This window comes from Leptosomus discolor, chromosome 5 (assembly GCF_034619465.1).
Source record: "Leptosomus discolor isolate bLepDis1 chromosome 5, bLepDis1.hap2, whole genome shotgun sequence".
Classification (NCBI taxonomy): domain Eukaryota; kingdom Metazoa; phylum Chordata; class Aves; order Leptosomiformes; family Leptosomidae; genus Leptosomus; species Leptosomus discolor.
Genome location: NC_141395.1, coordinates 78,065,955 through 78,088,400, shown reverse-complemented (window position 1 = coordinate 78,088,400; position 22,446 = coordinate 78,065,955). Strand labels below are relative to the sequence as shown.

At 41.8% G+C, this 22,446-nt stretch overlaps 1 protein-coding gene across 1 annotated transcript in view; it reads left to right on the top strand.

Annotated features, from left to right (window-relative positions):
• The window catches only part of TG (thyroglobulin), a 156,433-nt gene that overhangs the window by 120,248 nt on the left and 13,739 nt on the right, over window positions 1–22,446 (top strand). Inside the window, exons 42-46 of the mRNA XM_086466043.1 lie at window positions 7,099–7,263; window positions 7,989–8,156; window positions 13,770–13,951; window positions 18,341–18,432; window positions 19,650–19,669. Coding sequence (XP_086322169.1) covers window positions 7,099–7,263; window positions 7,989–8,156; window positions 13,770–13,951; window positions 18,341–18,432; window positions 19,650–19,669 — 627 coding nt within the window. The remainder of the gene's footprint in view (window positions 1–7,098; window positions 7,264–7,988; window positions 8,157–13,769; window positions 13,952–18,340; window positions 18,433–19,649; window positions 19,670–22,446) is intronic.

The following is a 22,446-nucleotide window of genomic DNA, read 5'->3' as shown; positions in this document are numbered from 1 at the left end:
AAATATCTCTATCTGCAAATAATTAAAGCTCAAAATCAGCAATGAAAGAATATGGAGTGAAAGCCTGTCTATGAAGCACATTTTCTCATCAGTTGTACAAAGAACAAAAGCCTCAGGACATCTCAGTGTCTGGGATGGGGAAACCAAGATACTAGCCTGTTAAATAACCTATGTGACTAAAGTCACTCAGAAGTATAATACTGCAGATATAAATATAGAAGTCAAAGGGATTTATTAAGGTTTGCCCTTTGCTTTTATAAGCAAAATGTGATCCAAAAAGCTCATATACCTAATTTTGTATTGTAAAATTAAAAAAATAAAAAAAAACCCCAAAATCAGACAAAACAAACACAAAATCGCCCCCAGAAACCCACCAGAAAACCCATCAAACCCGAGTTCGTACTTCACACCAGAGTAGCTCTGAGCAGATGCTCATTGTAATGCCAGTCTGTTTGACAGACAAAACCAAATCTTCCTTCTTCAAAATATTATTTTTGATAGGAGAGGCCCCTCTCCATTCCCCCATTTTTATCGGGAAATGACAGTTCTAGTAGATGGTTATGGAAGGAAAAACGTTTATATCTTGGTCTCCTTTCCATTGCTGGACTGACCTGCCCATTCCCTTTTCATTTCATGTGCAAGTGTTTGTCACGTGTCTGCCACATAGCTCCTTAGCTGTGACAGAAGTTCCCTGAGTTGGCCCAAAGTTTTCTATTCCTTCAGGTTCTTGAAGACAGACTTTGTCTGAAAGTCTGGAAAAACGACAATGTCTTCCCATGGAGCCCTGCAACCTTGGTGTGTTGTAAGGACTTGCCACTATGCAGAATTAGATGTCTAAGGCAAAGCAATGCAGGGTGCTGAAAAACAACCCTGCAAGAAAAAAAGGCTCCAAATTGAAAACAGCTTCTGAAAATACTTTAAATGCAGTCTTTTAGAGAATAATCTGTTAAGCTAATTGGAAAGAAGAGTTAGTGGTCACTTAGTTGCAGCTTGCTTATTTTTACAGGGAGAAAAAAACAGGATATAAACAGTGTCTTTAATCTGGCATTAACTGAAACTGAAGACATCTTCAAACAGAAATAAGGTGCAGTTTTCTGTCAGCAGAGTGATTATCTTCAGGCACGAACTGCAGAGGAGAAGATTGCGGTACCCATTTCTTGGTGTCTCTGAGCCCAGCTTAAATGCTTCATGCAAGGTCAGGCTTTAGTCAAACACAAGCCATGTTTCAAGTGATAGGAAGCACTTAAGCTCAGCAGTCAAGAAATGCAAGAGCCTTGGCTATCCCGGAGGTCAAACCAGATGGTCTGACAGATACTCCTGGCTGGGAACTGTGTGCATCTGAGCTTGGAGAGTGCTTGTCTTTAACAAATAAAATATTGCTGTACAGCTAGCTCTTTTGGGAAAGTACAGTTATCAGGACATTTCATTGGTTTGACTGTTTTTGTTAAATATTTTTTTTATCTCACTTTTTGGGTGATGTTACTGTTATTGATGTTTGATTGTCATTAGCACGCTTCTGGACAGACAGAAAGCCTGCTTCAAAAGGAGTCTGCAGCCTTACAGCCATCAGAGAAACTGCATTAACTTGAAGGGAGTGCGTGTCAAAGAGACAAACGTGGCTCAAGCAGGGTTTTCGGTTTCAAGTCAGATTGGAAAAACAAGAGGTCACAATGTGAGGAGAGGAAGAAGGTTTTGGGTTTGAGAGTGTGGGTGATAAAAACTAGTTGCAGTGAAGCTTCTAATCATTAGATCTCTTGTGAATCAGTTTTGAAAAACTTTGCAGAACCAAGTTTCCAGAGTAAATGAGGAATTAAAAGACATTCAGCACTGCAGCTTATATGGCCGCTGTCTTTTCCAGGTATCTTGGGAGACAGAGGTACAGCTTACAGGAATAATCCTGTGGTGGGTTGACCCTGGCTGGATGCCAGGTGTCCACCAAAGCCGCTCTATCGCTCCCCCTCCTCAGCTGGACAGGGGAGAGAAAATATAACAAAAGGTTTGTGGGTCAAGATAAGGACGGGGAAATCATTCACCGGTTACCATCATGGGCAAAACAGACTCAATTTGGGGAAATTAATTTAATTTATTACCAGTCAAATCAGAGAAGGGTAATGAGAAATAAAACCGAATCTTCAAACACCTTCCCCCACCCCTCCCTTCTTCCTGGGCTCAACTTTACTCCCAAATTCTCCAACTCCTCCCCTCCAGCGACGCAGGGGGATGGGGAATGGGGGTTGCGGTCAGTTCATCACCTGTTGTCTCTGCTGCTGCTTCCTCCTCAGGGAGAGGACTCCTCACACTCTTCCTCTCCTCCAGCCTGGGGTCTGTCCCACAGGAGACAGTCCTCCACGAACTTCTCCAATGTGAGTCCTTCCCATGGGCTGCAGTTCTTCACTAACTGCTCCAGCGTGGGTCCCTTCTCTGCTGTGCAGTCCCAGACTGCTCCAGAGTGGATCCCCCATGGAGTCCCAATTCCTGCTAGCAAACCTGCTCCAGCATGGACTCCTCTGTCTCCACTGGTTCACAGGTCCTGCCAGGAGCCTACTCCAGCTCGGGCTTCCCACAGGGTCACAGCCTCCTTTGGGCATCCACCTGCTCTGGCACGGGGTCCTCACGGGGTGTAGGCAGATATCTGCTCCACCGTTGACCTCCACGGGCTGCAGGGGGACAGCCTGCCTCACCATGGTCTTCACTTGCGGCTGCAGGGGAATTGCTGCTCCAGTGCCTGGAGCACCTCCTCCCCCTCCTTCTTCACTGACCTAGGTGTCTGCAGAGCTGTTTCTCTCACACATTCTCAATCCTCTCTCTGCCTACAGTTTTCCTTGTGCAGGGGTTTTCCCCCACCCTTCTTAAACAGATTATCCCAGAGGCACTACCACCATCGCTGATGGGCTTGGCCTTGGCTAGCAGTGGGTTTCTTCTTGGAGCTGGCTGGCATTGGCTCTATCGGACCCAGAGGCTTCTAGCAGCTTCTCACAGAAGCCACCTCTGTAGCCCCCCACTACCAAAACCTTGCCACGCAAATCCAATATAAGTCCATATACACCAGCAAGGACTTGTGGAGAGAGAATTGGGATGGACAGGATGGCACCAGTGTGGGTCTGTGAGCTATGATGTCCCAAGAGAGAAGTTTGCAAGCAGTACCACCCTCAACTGAGCCTGACATCAAAGCAACAATTCATCTTCATGTAATACCAATTTACATTCGTCATTGAATCTTCTCACCATTGTGACCTGCAACATTTCCTAATATCTGAATTCCTACTGTCTAGCTTAACTTCTGATTTCAAAAAGAGAAATAAAGAAATGCTCGCAAATCTGCTGGTCCCTGAACTAAATAGTGCTGAAGGCTTTGCCTTCCGTTTTCAATGTCATCACTTGTTACGGTAGGTACTATTGTCCAACACTGTAATGTTCCTGTGACTTTAGGAGGACAGTCTAATATTGCTGTTGTGGATTGTGCAACATAGCTGCAACCACTTCTCAGCAGTTCAGTACTGAACGTTTTCATCTGGGTCATTATCAAAAACGTCATCAGCACTTCCTCTGATGACAGTGGCTCAATCTGTAAGGACAGCTGAAACAAGAACTGCATGTGGCTTCAGTTCCCTGTCAAGCCCTTCTAAATGATGCTGAGGTAGGAAATAGCCTGTGATGGCAAGACGGCTAATGCTCACAATTTTGTTGTATATCTCATTATTTAGAGGCTTGCTTTCAAAAAAGTACTCTGCAGGATTATCTGAAGATCTCAGCTATTAGTTTTAAAGATGAATTTTTTAGCTCTCATATTTATAGGTACAGGAGAATTCCTGGAGAATTAAAAAACAGAGGGCTAACAAAAAGAACACAATGTCTGTTATTTCTGAGCTGATCTCATGATTTTTGGTTTCCTGATTCATGATTCTGTCATGTTGATGGTAATACGGTTGTCATGTAATGGAAATGAACAGTCCCTCTGCTATTTCTGCTTCTGCCTAAATAGTCCTATTTTTTAAAGCATACAACTCCTTCATTACTGGTTGCTGGAACTAATCACACAAATAAATTATAGTTTTATAGGGAAAGAGGGAAATGCTGAGTGTAGCTATGCGATCCTCTGTATCCTGAGCCTGCCTCTAACGTAGCTACAGTGTTTAGGGAAGATTATTTTTTTTTTAATGTGAAAACTGCAGGCCGAAAAAGGAAGAAATTTAATTCTGGGCTGTCTCCAGCTTCTGCTCTTACTTATTTATTCCTGAGGGTTTTTTTTTTTTGCTGAGGATGAGGAAACAATGAGCCTGAATTGTGATGTGAATTTGAAAAACAGAGAACCGGTACAGTTCTGCTTGCGGTAAGAGAAGCCTTGTTTCCAGAGTCTGGAACTTATTTCAGATGCACCAGGGGAGGGAACGTAATGGTATTGCTTCCAAATACTGCTTGAATGACGTCCCAAGTTCCTCTGTCACCCACTTCCAGTCCCAATAAAAATTAAACATGAATAACAGTAGTGGGTACCACATCTCTTTCAAACCCCAAACACAAGACATGCTTCCTGAATGGAGATGTTATCAAAACCAGCAAACTGAAGAAGTGGTCATTACCGTGGAAAACAGAAATAAAAAACAGAATAAAGAAGAGCATGTAAACCTGTTCTAACCACTCATCCAAAGAAGAGAAAATATCCACAGTTAGAGTTAGGCTCCAAACAAGAACTCTCCTCGCCTCGCAAATGTGTTTGCGGAAGTTTTAGGTTTGGGGTTTTTTTTAGTTCTCGAGCTTGGACCATATCTAATGCTAGCCCATACATATTGAGTGCTGTGACATGAAGATTTGCCTGTCCAGGCTTTAGCTTTCCCTCTGCAGAGAGGACTTGTGGGACACTTATATCCTGGAGCTTTTGCAATTGTTTCACTCAGTACTTGACCCAAGGGTGGTCTTTCAGTTTGTAGAGATCTCAGAGACAGGGGAATTTGCCGAGCTTTTAAAATCCCTGGGTGGAGGTGTGTTCAAAATCAAGCACATGCCAGGATGTTTTGCTGGGTCCCAGTGAACTTCTGGATTATGTATGTCATCTGATCTTAGTACTCTCTTTCCCTACCAAATTTAACCTTTTCATAAGGCAACTTCAGATTTTCCACAGAAACTGCCACTTTCAAAATTTGTGAAACTTTTAGAATTTGGGAAACTGAAGCCCTCTAATTTTTTATGGTTTTGTTTTGTTGTTTTAACTGAATGCCATTTAGAGGTACTGGATGCTTGATAAAACATGCTGAGCACATTCAGATCTGATGTTGGAGAATATATTTGCTAGATTAGTGAATAAATATTGTGCAATCCTAGAATTTCTCTGCTATGTCAAGGAGGCACGTAATTCCTTGCAGCAAAAGAAACGCAAGGAAGCTACTCTTCTGACAGAAGCTGGCATGCCATGTTATCCCTTTTCTAGTCTCACTCATCCTAGTTCTGGTGAACGTGCTCTTCCGAAGGCCAGGAAAATAAAACCCAGGGTTCTCATTCTGCGTCCTGGGGACACACCCACACATACAGATGCTCTCATCAAGGATATTTTGCTTTCTCTCTCATGACCAACTGAGTCAGTGCACCTAGTCAGTAGCTGGAAAATATCATGCCTCACAAATCCAAACAGGCCACCGCAAATCCACATGAGGATAAAGCCCATTGCTCACTCAAATTCTCATCTAAATCGAGGGCGGAAGTGAGGAATAAGACCAAGTGGTGTTTATTTCCTCTTTTTTAGTTCTTCTGCCCTCTTAAAATCAGGGATGGCTCTTCTAGTGCCCCAGGACTGACAATCTTAGCTTTCTCCTTCGCTTATGTGCAACCATCTGCATCTCAGTCATTAAGCTAATAGCAGTGCTTGTTTTCCAGATGCCTTAAAAAGGAAGAGAAGCCTTTCAGGATGGTAGTAGCACTGGAAATTCTACATACAGTGAACTAAAAAGACTGTCTCTACATCCAAACAATAACCTCTTTCTAATTGTTTTTAGAAACCAGTTTCTCCAGTTGTGAGCAATGCTATCCTATTAGTATCAGTAGGTCTGCTTGTCTGAAATGTAAAAAATGTCCTGGGTGCTGATTAGGGCTGCACAGAGTTTTTCAGGCTCAAAGGTTTGAGACAATTTCAAATTAAGGATTTGCTCTTTGTTTTCTGTTTCTCTTTAACTTGCTCCCGGTTTTATGCTTTTTCAGCCTTGTAGTTATGCTTTCAGCAAACTCAGTAGGAAGTAAGTTAATCGGTTGAATAAATTGGGGTCTTTCATATCATGCATCTATGGTTTGGATTTTTTTAGAAGACGGGAGCTAATTTTAGCAGTTATAGTAAACTGATGTAAGTGTTTGGAAATTACTCATCTGAACCATGTCAGAGCTATTCCAGCCTTCCTCTTCTAAGTCAGATCATATCAGTTTATGCTAATTTATCTGCATTTTCAATAAGTAGTTTTCATGGTTACTCAACAGTGTTGTACCATCTTTTCTTGGTGAGGACCTTTTTGTGCTGGCACGGCTGTAGGAAAGAAACAAAGAGTCTGGGAGAGAGATTGGACTGCAGCCTGTGTGATGATTTTGATGTGCTTTGGCTCTGGTTGATCTTCTGCAGCTTGGTTTAGCCTTTTGCTCCTACGACCTCTGCTCATAGCTCTTCTAAACCCTCACTGCTCCATGGATTAGCTACTTTAGCATTTTTAGCCTAAATTTATTGACACTCAAATAGTTGATACCCATTTGTCCTTGTATCAGCATTGTCCTAAGGAATAAATAGCTCTTCTTCATGGAATCATTTATAAAGCTCATGCCTGCTCTCAGCTCTTGGTAATCACAATTAAGGAAGTAAAACTCTATTCTTGTAAGACGGGCTGTCCATTCCCTGATGTGCCTCGCAGCACCTTCTTTGTATCCATTACTGTCTGAACGTTTCTCCTTCTGGCAAAGTATCCTTCTCCACTTTGCTTTGATCATTAGAACTTTCTTCTTATGCATAAAATACCAGTAGTTTACATTCCGCAACTGGGCAGATTTTGCTTCTCATCATTTTTACCTGCTCCAGGGTACCAGGAGTTTTGACAGCATGTGTTGACTGGTACTGTCTGTCTTTTCCAGGGAGGTTCAGCTTTTTCTCCAGCCTCCATTATTAGTAAGAGGAGAGCGCAGACCCAAGCAGCAGTCCTAGCTGAAGATGTGGGATGCCCTTCATCCACCGGTGAGGAAATCGTAGCCTGCCTCCGCCAGTTGCCTGCTCGTGTCCTCAATGATGCACAGACCAAGGTACACTTGCGAAATATATGCCATTGGCAAGGAATCAAAATGTTTCAGTTGACTTGAAGCTGTAAGGAAGCTTAAAAAATAAGTTGGGTTGAATCCTTGTGAAAGAGGAACTGGACTAGCTTTGGTGGAGTGATGCTGATGTCCACAACATCCACCTCTGCCCTAGGAATACTCAGCTTGATTCTCCTTTAGACTAAATTCCTTTTATGCAACTTTCACCATGTCTTCCAAAATCAATCTAAATGCCTTCTTTCAGACCCGTCTCGTTTGCCCTGGGTGTAGAGAAGAATCAAGTGTCTGTATCTTCAGTAACTGCATTTTTGCAGAAAAATAAGTGGGGAGGGATGTCAGTACTCTATCTCTTAAGTGGGACACTTGTGAAAGCCTCAGTATAAATAATTCTAGAGATAGATACTTTATCCACAGATTAAAACACCCACTGGCAATACATTTTCCAATCAGGACCAGCATAGAGGCCATCCCTAATTTAAAACGGTATTTTTATGACTATAAGACCATCAGTTCTTTTGGCCTATTCAGCTTATTTCACCTACTGAGACTGTCAGCAAAGCATTATTTCCTGCCAGTGGTGAGTTTGCTCTTACATTAACTGATCACTTGTTCACTTGAAGGCTATCAACTCAGTTGTCTGAAGCATAAATAAGATGGAAATGACCAGAGTAAGCTAATTTAACTGCACTATTACTGCTTTTTTGCTTACCTAGCTCCTAGCCATAAGCGGCCCATTCCAGTACTGGGGTCCAGTTATGGATGGAATTTACCTTCGGGAACCTTTAGCTAAAGCCTTGCAGCGCCCTCAACTTCAGAAACTAGATCTGCTCATTGGAAGCGCTCAGCAAGACGGTTTGATCAGCAGAGCTAAGGCAATTAAGGTAGGAAGAGACTCACTGTTAGTGAACTGATGGTATTACTATTACTATAGTGATGACTATAAAAAAAAAAAATTCCCCCCTGCTGACCTGTTCCACTAGTTCCTGGGACTAGCTGGGCTGATGTCACTGTTTGAGGCTGGGCCGGCCACTAACAAATGACAGACGCTCTCTACTAACCCCTCTCCCCTCCCAAAAGGGAAAAGGAAAGAGAACAAGAGAGAGAGACTTTACAGTTTGGAAAAGAAAACTAAAACAGCTTTAATGGAACAATAACAATAAAAGAAAAGATAATAATAAAAATAAGGAAATAATGAAATATATACAATATGTACAAATATATACAAAACCAATATGAACCCAACTCCCCCCACCCTGATGACAATACGTCACCACCACACCGCAGGGCTGGCACTGGGGCAGTCCCAGGCTGGACTTGGCAGCAGACAGGGATGGGATACAGGAGCTGGACTCAGGCACTGGATTCAGGGATGCACAGATCGGGATCGACGACAGAAGACAGTCAGAGTCCTCCTCAGGTGTCGGCCATCGAAGAAGAGAGCGAGACCCTCGTGATCTCTCAGCTTTATACTGAATACGACGTCTATGGGATGGAATACTCTGTTGGTCAGGTTTGGGTCACCTGTCCTGTTTGCTCCTCCCTGCAGGTGCGACCCTTTTCACTCCTGGCACCCCAACATGGAGTACAAGATTTAGCAGTGACCTTGGTCACCATAAGAACAAGTATAAGCAAGGGCCTCTGCATCCCATTCCTTGGTACGAGCTATAAACATCAGGCCTTGTCACTGCTGGGAGCAGTCACTGTCTGGAAAAACATGCTGCTGTTTCTGAAAGTGCCATTAGTTAGAGGAGACTTAACTGAAAAGTTAAAGCACTAAAACAGAATTAGTTCTGATTTAGCCCAAACCAGGACAGCTGAGAAATTCAACCAGGGCTAGCTCTATTAATCCTGGTCCTACTCTATTAATATTGATCCTGTAAATGGTGATGAGACAGTTTTAGCTATTTGGATGCAAGAAAGCTTGGGACATGATGCAAATTTGATCACCTTAGACTGGAGTTGCATGCAAGTTTTATAAACTCGTAGCAGTCAAGACTTAGGAGTGAGACTAAAACCTCTAGACTGCAACCAGACCTGAAGGTGGTAAATCCAGTTAGCACCATGTTTTTCTGTGGGGACTTACTGGCATTTGGTTGTGTTGAGTGTCTGTACTCCCACTGCAACACTGTGCTTACACTTGTAAAGACATTTACCATTAAAAATGAAATAGAAAGAAGTCACCACTTATGTTCTAGCAGAACATTTATGTTTGATTTGTTTACAATTGAAGGCTGATGTGTGTACGCTGAACATTCGTGCTCAATGTCTTGCCCATGGAAAGGACCATTTTATGGCATTCACTTAAATGCTTATTCATGTGAACTGAGACAGATTTACCACTTCCTGGAGGACTTCGCACTCACCCCCAGTGCAGCCATCAGATGGTGGAAACTAAGTGAGAAACAAAGCAGAGTTTGTTAAGGGAAAGGCAAGTGGTACCATAATGCACTATTATGTGGCATATGGAGCAGTTAAGCCTGAACTCGTTAACTGCAATTCCCATGGCAGGCCTTCGGGCATCTTAGCTTTGTGCTGTCATAGATGAGGGCAGCTGAGCAGAAACCTCTAAAAATGTTGTTTTCATTTCCCAGCTGGACAAAATTTTATCCCTGTGGTATATGTGATGCTCAGGTGGGAGGATCTAATGGTTCCCAGTGGCATTAACTACATGGATTCGCTCATGCTGCTCTTTATCTGTTTGTCTGTATATGCATGTAAGTCAGTATAGCCCTGTTTATATCCTCCGTGTATCTCTGTAATCTCCACATTAGGATTGTTAACTTTGTTTTTAGTTGGAAGACTAAGGTTGTACTTTATGTGTTTTCTTTCTTTTTCTTTCCCTCCTTAGTACCAATCTAGTTGGCTGCAGAACCCAGAATCAGGACACGGGAGTGGATAGATAGAGATATAGGTTATTTACATCATGTAAGCAACTGATTCTATGCAGACCAGAACTTCCATCCTGCACTGTATTACAGTCTATTATTTTTTTTTTTGTGGATAAAGATATTCAGCAACATACAACAGATGGGCAAATATGCACGTATTAATTGTAATGACCAGGGAAGCTGTGTCATGATAAATGCCAACAGTGAGGAGAATGGGCTGATATCAGCTCTTTACTTCATCTTGCAACTAGCTGGAATCCTTGAAGGACTCTGCTGAATGGCTGGCATGTATTTCACCATCTTGTGTGACAACTTTTATCAAAAGCCGTTTAAGACCTAAGATGTGTTACTGTTGTCACTATTCCAGTTTGTCAGAAACATGCATTTTGCCCCTTGGAAGATGTAAACATTTGGTCTACCTAGTGCTACAGTTTCTTTTTTAAATAAAACCCTGGTTCATATTCATTCATGCTCTCCAGAAGCTATGCTGCAGCAACAAGAAGAGTCAGCATTATTTAACTCATTATTTAGGCAATGTTTATGATGGCTTTGCATCACCAGAACAATAGAAAGCAGCGCACCTGCTTTCTATCGTATTGTTTTCTTACTTACCTTCTGAAAAAAGTTGAAAACTCCGCTATAACTCTGAGGTCAGTTGCTAATACCTCTTTAAAGGTTAGCAGAATGTAAATTATTTTACATCATGTGCAGCTGTTTCTATTAGTCTGGTAGCAGCTGTTGTATCTACTACTATTTGAAAATTGTTCCTTGGTCATATATTTTCTTATGGAAAACATTTGTTGGACATGGAAAATTGGTCAAATTGAATCAATTTCTGAAAAGTTAAAATGCTTTTTTAAATTTTTCATGGGTTTTATTTTGAACATATTGCTTTGTTTTGTGCTATCACATTAAAATCAGCTGTTTAGATTGTATTATATTGTAGCCAAAGTGACACTTGAGAAATCATGTTTCGGATTGTGCTATTTTAGTGCTGGTCGGGATAAAAAATCTCAAAATGTCTTACAAATGCCAGTGCTGTTTCTCATCCATCTCTGCCTGTTGAGTCCTCTGCTAATGGACTCAACGCATCTCAGGGACCCCACTCCATTATCATTGATTGCCAGGAAATGTCACCAGAACTTTGGGGGCGTTTTGAAGATCACAGAAACTCGTATGTAGGCGCAGTAAAAACCTGAGACCGACCACAGTGAGTCAGCTCAAAGGCCCATTTAGCACAAAATGCTGCTTTCAGCAATGGCTAAGAGTGGAGGTTTGTAAGAATAGTGTAAGCAAATCTGATACTTCTGGTAAATGGTCTCCAAACCTCTATCACTTTGCAGCCCAGGCACTTGATAGCCTGGACTGGTCTGTCCGTATTTAATAACCATCAACTTATTTTATTATTTTTTTTAATTGAAAAACTTTTTCATGGAACTCCATCGATTTTGGCATCCACAAAACCATGTGGCAAGGAGAGTTCCTCTGTGTTGTATAATGATCCATCTCCTTCTCTGTGGTTTTCAACCGTAATGTTTATTCGATGCTTGGTAGTTGATGAGGCAGTGAAGAATCAGTTCCTAGGGTACATAATCAATACCCCTACGGGGTTTTTTCTCTTTCTTTTTCTCTCTAAGTATCCATGACAAGTATAGAATAAGGCAACAAATCCATTTAAAAAAAAAAACCACACAACAGAATGAAAGCATTGCATGAAAGTTGCTTTGTACAGGACACTTTGCACATAAGAGCTTGGGCTCTGCACTGATGTGGAGAAGCATCTGTTCTTATCGATAACTGCTAGCCAAATCCACCAGCCCCAGTCACCAAATGAAAGTTCCCTAATTAGACAGGAGCAATGTTTCTGCTGGTTAGCAGGGACCTGAATTGACGTGTGCCGAAGCTGACAGAAATAATGCTTTTGAATTCAGTGAACTCGCAGTCAAGTCTTCAATGATAATTTCTGTTCCTTGCAGAAAAAGATATGTGTCCTTGCTGTATTTAAACTGAATGATTTTGCAAGCGAGCTGTGCAGTTTCATATGTGGCATTTGTGAAGCGACATGTCATGTGAGAGTTGCAGTTCTTTTTTGAAGTACAGCTGTATTCCTAAAACTAGCACCACATGACTCTTCACATTGCATGGGCCAAAATCTAGCAAAAGAAGAATTTATTACAAATACAAGGAAAATCGCCAAGACCTTTTTGGACCTTGGGATATTTGGTAGTGTTTTGAAATCCCTTGTGAAGTCTCTTAATCAAAACGCACAAAACATTAGAGTGTGTCGGTAAGGACAGGCCTCGGCCTCAGTGGATGGGGACATATTTTCCATCTTTCATTTCTGTGAATCTGTTGAAAAGTAATTATTCCCTCTGTACTTTCTGTATAGGGCTGTGGAAAGACCTTCTAGCAGCATGATGAAAACCAGCTGTGGGCCATCAGAATAATATATTCAGCATCTGTGGTAACTGGACTGGGCAGACACCAACCTATTTTGCATTAGACTGACTGCCCAAAATAATATAGGTCTTTAATACAGGTTTATTAGATCTTTCTTTCTGGAGTTCTTATAGCAAGTTTCAGCCAAAGTGTACCTGCAAGGTGCCCTCTTTAGAAAGGACTTGATCTACAGGAAAGTTCAGTTTTTTGTTGTTTTTTGTTGTTTTCTTTTTTTTTTTAGGAAGTTGCTTTGTTTCTGATCTTGTAATAAATTCTTAAAAAAAAAAAAAAGTGAGAAGTCTGAATTGATAAAATAAAAAAACTTCCTCAAATAAAGATATGTTGATAACTTCCAGCAGTCTTTAGCTTTGGTAAAAATAAGATCAGGTACGTAGTTGCACATAAAAGGTGGTCCCTCTGCTATCTAATTCTGCAGTGAAATGGGCACTGTGCCCTGGGGAAAACACTTTTATGTCAGGAAAAGTTTCAGACCATAGACCTCAGGAAAAGGGCATTTCCCTATAAGTGTCTCTGAAAGGCCCTAGGGGTTATGAAGTTTGAAGATCATAGCAGCTACTTGCATTGGGATTTGGAGGAGGGGGATTTCTTTTCCAGGCTTAAGGCAGATACTGTTCCAGAAGGGACCTGAATACAGGCCTTATGGCAGCCACATTTCTTTGTAGGTGTTTCTAGAAGAGGCAGAGTGATATAGCCATGAAATGGCTAGATGGAGTGTTAGCTTTCTGGAATTTCCAAAAGAAAGGAGCATTATCTCCCTCTCTTCCCCCTAGTTTTCCTTCAGGGAGCTCATCAGAAAGATGCCATTGGGCACACATACAGTAGAGAGCTATCCATGTGGACCACTTCCATGAGAGCCAGCAGGGTTTCTGTTATGTTAGAGCTACATCTGCACAGAATGGTACCTATGATTTGGATTTACTAGGTAAGGGGTTCAGCCCTATAGTGTGTTTCGAGGAAGCCAGTACTGCTGGCTGGTGACAGTCTTGGAAAAGCAAAAGTAGGACTGTCCCCTACTTCTTCCCCTAGGAATCAGACATCAGCAGAAAGGACTCGTTCCAGTAGAGGGAGATCAGAGCCTATATTGTTCCACTAAAAAGATACCTTTTGGGTTTGTTTGTAAATTCCATGTATGTATTTTCTTCTCAGAAATTTGAAGAAAGTCAAGGAAGGGCCAACAGCAAAACAGCTTTTTATCAGGCTCTGCAAAATTCTCTAGGAGGAGAAGACTCCAACTCATTCATTGAAGATGCAGCTACATGGTATTACTCCCTTGAACACTCAACAGATGATTATTCATCCTTTTCCAGGGCTTTGGAAAATGCCACCCGGTAAGAAACTCATCCTAATACAACTGTGTGGTTGGGGTTAAGCAAGGTTTGTTTTGCTTACCTCAAGTGTGCATTTATATTCTGAAAAACTTGAGAAATTCGTGTGCAAGTAAACAGAAAATGAGGAATATGATTTTATTTTCTGTGAGGTTTCCAATGTCATTAGTAAACAGAAACTGAACTGACTTTTATGCCTTGTGAAAAGTTTAAATTGTCTTTACTGAACTGTGTGTTGGATGCAGACTACTAATGCTTGTTTGTGTACTTTTTCATGTCAAAGATGTTATGGTTGTTGGCACACTCTGCAACAACTATTTCTTAAGTCCTCTTATCCCTGCGACAGTAGAAGAACTAATAGACTGGCTTTTATTCACAAACAGCCACTTAATTATACAGTTAGATACTTTTCCTATTTTTTTGAAATTTGGAGTGGTCAAGTTTAAGAACTTTGATTTCAGCAATTGCATTAATTTATGTATTATGAAGCCTGCAAAATATATTTCTTCGCAATGTCAGGCTTTCTACAGGTAAGTATCCTGTGTAAAATTGTGAAACATTTGTGAATGTTCAGAAAAGTGACTCCCAACCCCATTCTGGGCATTGCAAGTCTCCATTTTACCCATGGGAGAAGAATCCCCTTAAGCTTATTCATATATTTCCTTGATCCTTGTGTAATCGTTTGTGCCAGTGTATAGTGATTGTACAATGTCATGCCATCTGCATTTTGCTCCCTTTGTGTATGGATTCCCTGGTGAAAGAAAGCAGAATCGGGCAGTAGGATGCTCCTGTAGGAATTCTTCTCGTGGAGGTGAAAGGAGAACACATGATACCTGGCTCTTGCCTTGTTTGATTCATCAGGACACACCACAGACCCACAGTGCCTCCCAGCCTCTTCCAAAAGAAGTAGTTGTGAAGAAATGTCAGCAGATGCACGAGCAACTTACCTTCAGTACATGCACTCCTGTATTTTGCATTGAAACATTGCAGGCAGGGACTCTTGGGAAGCGGAAGATGAGCAGTGGGCGATGTTTACGCCACCTAGAATATATGCATAGCTTCAACCCTTAATTGGGTATGGCACCAGGGACCAGCAGTTCTGGATAACAGTCAGTTTGAAGACTTCCTTGCCCTGTTGAACTAGGACTCCACAGCAGTCATGACGATAGGCCATAGAGACCAGTGGATAACTTTAGCTTGGGTCACATGGTGGTTTGGTCTGCAGAGAAGACTACATTTTGCTCTCTTCCTCATGGACAGCCAGTTTGCGTTAGCCAGTTATAGATCTTGAGTTGGGGGGGACGTGGACCCGTTTTTCTGAAAGGTGGCAAGGGTGGTTAATCTTCCCAACTCCTTTTTTCTGCCTCTGTGCAAACTCAAGGGCTGAATGTTTAAATGGAACAGTGTTTTAGAAAAGGAATCAAAAATTTCCCTATCCCTGTCTCTGCTTCATGAGCAGATTTTTTATGAAAAATCTTTAGATTTCTAAAGTGATGTGTTTTGTAAGATGGTGGTTTGATTCCTAATGTGCCCATCCAAGTGTGTTTCACTTCTGTTCTGAACCAAGACATCATAGCTACAAACTCCTGGTATCTGCACTCTCAGTGTTACAGCTTTCTGTCCCACCATGAGCCTCTCCATGAGACCTTAGAAGATTTTCCTTTCAGTTCTCCATCAGAGTTACAGGGTGTTGCTCCACGGGAGCCTCAGGGAGCAGGAGATGAAGAGGAGCCAAGATTCACTTGGAAACATCTGATCCAAAACAGTGGTGACCAAATCTGTTTGGGGAAGGTTTCTGGGTGATCCGGGTGTGCTGGTGCATTGAGGTCATGGAGTAAACAAGCCAGAAAGCTGTGCGTTGAGCTTAGTGCCATTTATTTGGTCTCACACCGTGCCGCATTTGCCCTGCCTCGTAGCCTGTTCCAGGGACAGGCCACCCATCACTGTGGTGTTTAGAGCCACTGCATGCAAGACACGTGGAAGCGCTGCAGTTCATGGTCGTTAAAACCAGAACTTATCTTCAAACTCTTCCCACCACCGTTCCGTTATCGATGCGGCTATAATCCTTTAGTCAGATCAGTAAGGTTTTAAGCCATAATAAACCACCGAAGGACTTAAAAGTTAACCCTTCTTCCCATCCAGAGATACCTCCATAAGGAGCTGTTATAACACAGGGCTGTCACATTTGGTCATCCACGTTCAGCCCAGGGCTTACTGTGGTGCAAATACTGACTTTTGCAAAGCTACGGTGGCTAGCACACCACTTGCTCGCTGCGGGAATGCGATACACAAACAGCTCCTCTGGCTATCAGCCTGCGAGCACCCGCATAACCCCTGTGGGCCCAGGGATTAATTACCTGCTTGTTTAGGACACGAGGCAAATGACTTGGCTAGTGGCTTGAAGAGTCACCACCAGCAAGCAGAAGGTTGAGCAGTGAAATAAGGACATCTGATGGTAAACCTTTGCTTTAAACACTTTGGAAATTACTCCAGCTACAGCAGAAAGGGAGGGGAGACAGCAGTCACAGAATGATGGTCACCTACATCTGTATCCCATACCTAGTGGAGAAAAGACGGGTTTGGTTCTGGTTTTTTTGGTGTTAGTTTGTTTGGATTGGTTTTTGGGTTTTGTTTTGGTTTTGTTTTGTTTTGTTTTGTTTTGTTTTAACAAAAAACTTACTACCAGCATAGATGTGTAACACAAGGAAAGTTCTAGGTCAGGAAGTTATAATAAATTGCTAAAGTTATAGCAGGATTATACAGTGTGAGAAAGCAACGTAAGTGGTTGTTATAAACTACCTACATTGTGTGTATTTTGTGGTTTTAAAATACTTCAACTTTTAAAATTGTTTTACCTCCAATTCTCTGGTATTTTTGCCAGGTATGACATGAACTGCTTTTATTTTTTTAAGTCTTTGGTATTCCATACCTGTAAGAAACAGCCATTTCGTTTTTGTGGTTACTATTTTTAAAAATTTTTTTTAACTTCCCCGGAATAGTTCACTTCCCGCCCCCCCCCCCCCGCCCCCAACCGCATAGCACCAACTGAGAATCAGTTTTAAGAGGTGAAATGTATCTTAAAGCATTTCTCGAGAGCTAATGCTCTCCACAGACTCCCTAGTTTTCAAAGACCATCTGCTCCTTTAAAACCCCAGTGCTGGTAGGCATGTGAAGAACAGTAATTTTCATTTCGTATGGGTGTTGTCAACCATAACTGTCAAAGGGTATTGTGGTCAGTCAGCCCAGAGCTTGTGGTCTCACAGATGGGCTTAAAATAAACTCTGCTGAACCAAGATAGCTACCCAAACAGTGCCTTTCATAATCATGCTAGTTAATTATAGCAACATGTTTTTATGCTTCTCTGACACTGTTCTTTCATGCCATCAGTCATTCTTTTTTTTTACCTACCAAGTCTGAAGGAGCAGCTACTGTTTTCAGATTCACTAGACTGAGAACTGAAACCTCCCACTTCCGCAGCAGATATGTTTGTGTGTGCTCATGTAGTCATGGATATATACATACCCAAAGAGTGTGCTGAGTCTTCAGGCACATGTAGAATGAGAAGTGGCGATAGGCATATATATAATATTGCATTGAGGAATCATAATGAAATATCTTGGAGTAACGTGTTCTGTTTTCTGCCTGCCCCTCTTGAACTGGTTGTGCTTCTTCCAGCTACTGCTCACCCCACCTTCCAGCCCCACTTTTGGGGGCAATGGAAGCTAGGAAGTTTTGGATACATTTTCTTCACTCACACCTTTGCATTACAATACCTCGTGATCAACTGATTATTTAGCTATCTCATTGCAGTCTTCTTGTTTAACCTTTTTCTCCCAGACAAACTGCACCAGATATTCCATATTGATGAGCCCTGCCAGAGGCCCTTGCAGGATATCTCCAGAAGTGGTCTCTTACCATTTTCAGCTCTGGAAACTCTACCCAAAAATATCACCCAGATCCAAATGTGGAAACAGTATTATTGATTTTTTACCCAGGAAATATATAAATCCTTTTGCTAGATGCCATCACAATCTAGTGGTGCCAGAAGGACCTTTATACTATTACAAGTATGAGTCCCCATAAACTAGACTAAAAGGGGATTGGGTTTTTGGCCAGAATACTCCTTTTGGGTCAGATCTGGTTTATTTAGTATCATTACCATTGTTCAACACTCCATGAAACAGCAATTTTTATGAATTCTAAGCTGTACTGGGCTCACAGAGGGTGAATGTGGTTTCCCTCAGTGGACTTGAAGGCAGAGATATGAGCTGTTTTGAAAGATTTAAAGAAAGCTATCAATATAGAGAGAGGTCTGTTGGTGGTGATGGGTTTTTCTTCCCTTTTTTTCTGTTATGTGACTGTGTCTGTTCCCTGCTCCTCCTTTTTTATCAGTGACCAGTTCATCATATGCCCCATCATAAACATGGCCAGTCACTGGGCTGCTGCCTCCAGAGGAAATGTCTTCATGTACCATGTACCAGAGAGCTCCTCACAGAGAAGGTAAGGAGATGTATTTTATTATGTTTCTTGGATTTAGAGTTTGCAAAAACAGGGCTGTCTGTTTGGGCACCGTGTGGAATAAATGGATAGATGTAGGTACCTCAAATAAACAGTTTGGATTAGCAAAGGAGGGATTGTGCTCTAACAGATTATTTCTCCTTATTGACTATATAGGAATGCTGTTTCTGAACTGAGGCACTTCAAGGTAGATGTCTAAATTAAGTTTCCCTTTTCCAACTTACCTGTCTTTGCCAGTTCTAGATAGCCTGTTAGATTTCTGCTCCGTATCTGATAAATCTCCCACAAAGAACCAGAATGTGGTCTGAGTCACCAGGAGTCCACAGCTCTCAGGCTAAATGGCGTAACATTTTCTAAGGACCCAACATTAATTTAACACTGCCACCTTTTGAAGTCAGTGCAGTTGTACCGCAGTCACACTGAGTGGCCTTCAGCGTGGACAGGGTCTGGGATTTATTCCTACCGGCTCCAGCACTATGACTTGTGATCAGCCGACAGACCATCTCATGGGAGGAAAAATATTTTTGAACACAAGCGTTTGCAGATTCAGGCTCTATGTCATCCTTCCTGTTAGAAGCTTACTTGAAAAATTTTCAGTGGGAGAAGCTGTGCCATGTTTTAGACAGAGGTCTAAAAGCCCGTGGAAGATGCAAATGCCTTATTCCCTTGGGCATAGAACAAGCTTGTAGTCAGAGGCTATTGCAGTGACCTTACCTGGTTTTATTTTAGACCTAGCCCCTCCCAGAACTCAGAATGAGACACTGATGTTTGCAGGCCGTGGGCTGCTATGTGACACAACCACAGTAGCTCCTGATCCCTTGCTCTCAAAGGCTGAGTGACCAAAAACTGCAGTGCCAGTAGCTCCTCCTGTCCCCTAGATCCACACATTAGGGCAGCAAAGCCCACAGGGATGCTTATCTTCTAACTGTTCCCTTATGAGGGAGCAGAGCTTGTCCTCTGCTCCCTGTACTGCCCCATGCTTATCTCCAAGAAAGATTTTTGAGAGTCTTTCCTTTTTCTCAGGCTTTTACCAAAAGGGTTCAGGGGAGGGACAGTGGGTTGCTAGTGGCACCATTTGATGCTGTGAAGTTCTCTGAAAACTACGTGGTTTTTTTTTTTTTTCCTTTCCTGATAGCATAGTGCAGAAGCATTTGAAAGAAACCAGCCAAGATCTAGGTTACAGATGAAGGCCATTATGCTGCGGTAACACAGGCTCGCTTTCTTTTTAGTGAGAAGAAGCTAATCCTCGGGGAGCCGTTATTTCCCTGGCAGCTCCAGCGGGAACGTTCAATGCTCGCAGTGCTCCATTTGGCTACTGATAGGCTCAGATAAGTGACTTTTAGAAGGCTCCAAACAGGACTGAGCTATGGTATGCCAAAAATAGAGCCTAGCAAAAAGAAAAGATATGTTCTCAAATTAGCTAGCAACTTTTCTCCTGCTTGGAGAATGATAGTGGCCCAGTCATCTATGATAAGATCTTATTTGAAAGTAGATGAAATAGTAGTTATACAACTTAGACTCACCGGCTTTGAGGCAGTGATTTTGAATTGATGAGAATTTCTTCTTCTATCTAGCTATATTTAAGATTTCTCTTGTGCTCATGTTACTTAGCTCTCCTCCCACTCTCCAGTGCAGTAGTAGTTTACATAGCACTTGGCTACAGATTTTAATAATATTTATGTTATCTGTGGTCTTCTAAGCTAATTACTTTAAATTTTAGTGCAAAATTTATTACTTTTATTTTTCATAACCCTCTTTAAAAGAACAAACAAAGCCAGTATGCACTCTGAAACTTGTGGGAACCGTGAGGCAGAGGCTCAAATGCCTCAGGCTAAGCCACTTGCAAGGAGAAATGGGCCCCAATTGGTATGCTGGGTTTACATTCTTACTCCTTTTGTCTTTATTTATGCTTAAGTGCCATTAAAACAAATCTTGTTTAAGTTGCAAAGGCAAACACTTAAACAGAAATTGCAAAATTTAGCTTCTACGTAAGGATCTTGTTTGACAGTATCAGGTGACTATTTATGAAGTGATACTCTCATTTTCTCAAGGGACCCCACACTAGGTCCTCTGCTGAATATACTCGAGTTTTTTGTTTAAACAGTTGTCATTCATTCCTAAGTGGATCTCGCCTTATTCTTCAACCCAGTTTTGCCACATGGCCTCTCTCCCTCACCCTCCCTACAGCATTTCCTCCTCCATATAGTAGTATACGTGCATTGCAGGCTGTCCAGCAGCCTTGCTGCATGCCAATGATGCGATGCTGTCGAGGGCAGGAGCTTCACATGGGAGAGTGGCCTTAACTGCTGAAAACTGAGAAACCATCAGTAATCTGAAAACAACAAAAGACAGTGTTTGGGAATGTTACTGGCGATTTTCCCTACCAGATTGAAACCAATGATGAACATCAAACAGCCTTCAAGTAGAATATATAAACTAATCTTGGGGGAAGATCTGGCAACTGTGACACCAACTCCCAAGGGACTTTCCTAATCACTGGGGTAATGAGTCCTGACAGTTCTTTAGTTCTTTGAAAATGGTGACTCTTCCTAGGAGGAGGAGCAGAGTCAGATACTCTGCCAAGTAACATACAGATTGGGCTGAAGGCAGGATATGTGGGTTTGAGATTGCTCAGCAGAAGTGAGAACTGAATCTGGGACTCTGAAAACATTCTAGTTATTAAATTCCTGAATAGAAGAATACTGTTACAGCCATTCCTTTGTGTTACTGAATGCAATAACCAACGGTATGTTTTGCACATAGCAGGCATGTACAGGATATTCTGTGAGTACACATACTGGATCAGATCCTCCTTGGTGCATTGTAGCCGGAGGAACACTTCATTAGATATTCCTGATCACTCACAGGCATTTGACAGAAAAATGATTCCTCAGCCTGTTCGATATTGAATCACATCTGTATTTGCTGAGATACAGACCTTCGCTTGTAAAAATGGGAACTTCTATAGTATTATGTCCATAGAGTAACTTAAGAGATGAACTAATGATTTTTTGGTCTTTGGTGTCTAAATTCTTCCTAAGATCTCAGTTTACACAGGATACACAGAATATGGACGTTTCCTTCTTTGTGATTGTTATCTTTGTCATAAAGACAATGATGATGATGATATAATAATCTGTAATAACTACTAATAGCTACCTCACAGGACTATTGGAAAGGGTACATTAAAATACTGTTTTGTTCAGATAACTACAGTAATGGAAGTCTATTTACTCTTAGATAAAATATCCTGGCAGGGAAAATGGCCATTCACTAATTAAGATAAGGCACAGTACAGCAACACATGCTCCAATTTCTACTCTGTCACCTCTCCTCTACTTTATGTGTGGCTCCCAAAACGTGTAACGGAACAGAGAGTTAAAATGTAGAGATGAAAAAGTACTGGTATTTCCTCTTGTTTCCCATGGAGCAGTCCCTTAATAACTCACAGCAAGATAAACAAGAGGGAGAGAGAAATCAGCCAGTAAAGACAGAGCCAACAACAATGATGCAAAGTAGTCAAAAAGTTATTAAACAGGGAGGAATTTTTACCAGCACAAGCCAATTAGCCAAAGTTTGTCTCACAAGTGGATGTTTCTAAAATGTACACACACACACACGTTCAAGCGTGCATAGATACAGGGTAGGATTAAAAAGGCCACACTAAACTAGTGTCTATGGCGTATTTGGAAAATCACGTAAAACCAGGAACTGACAATTTTCATATAGATGAATGAATCTTGCAGAGAGCAAACTAATATCTCCTTCCACGTGGAATCATTCTCCCCAGCTTGGCGTAACACCATGTCTGCTTTAGTCTTCAGTGCCTATTTGAATAAGGAGCGGGATGCGTAGCCAAAAACCTCCCGCATTAATGATCTGTGGTGAAAATATATACATAACCCAAATGCCATTTTCTCACTCTCTTTTCGAGAACACTTTGGCCTTGGAGTAAACATTTATTCTAAACAATGCAGGAG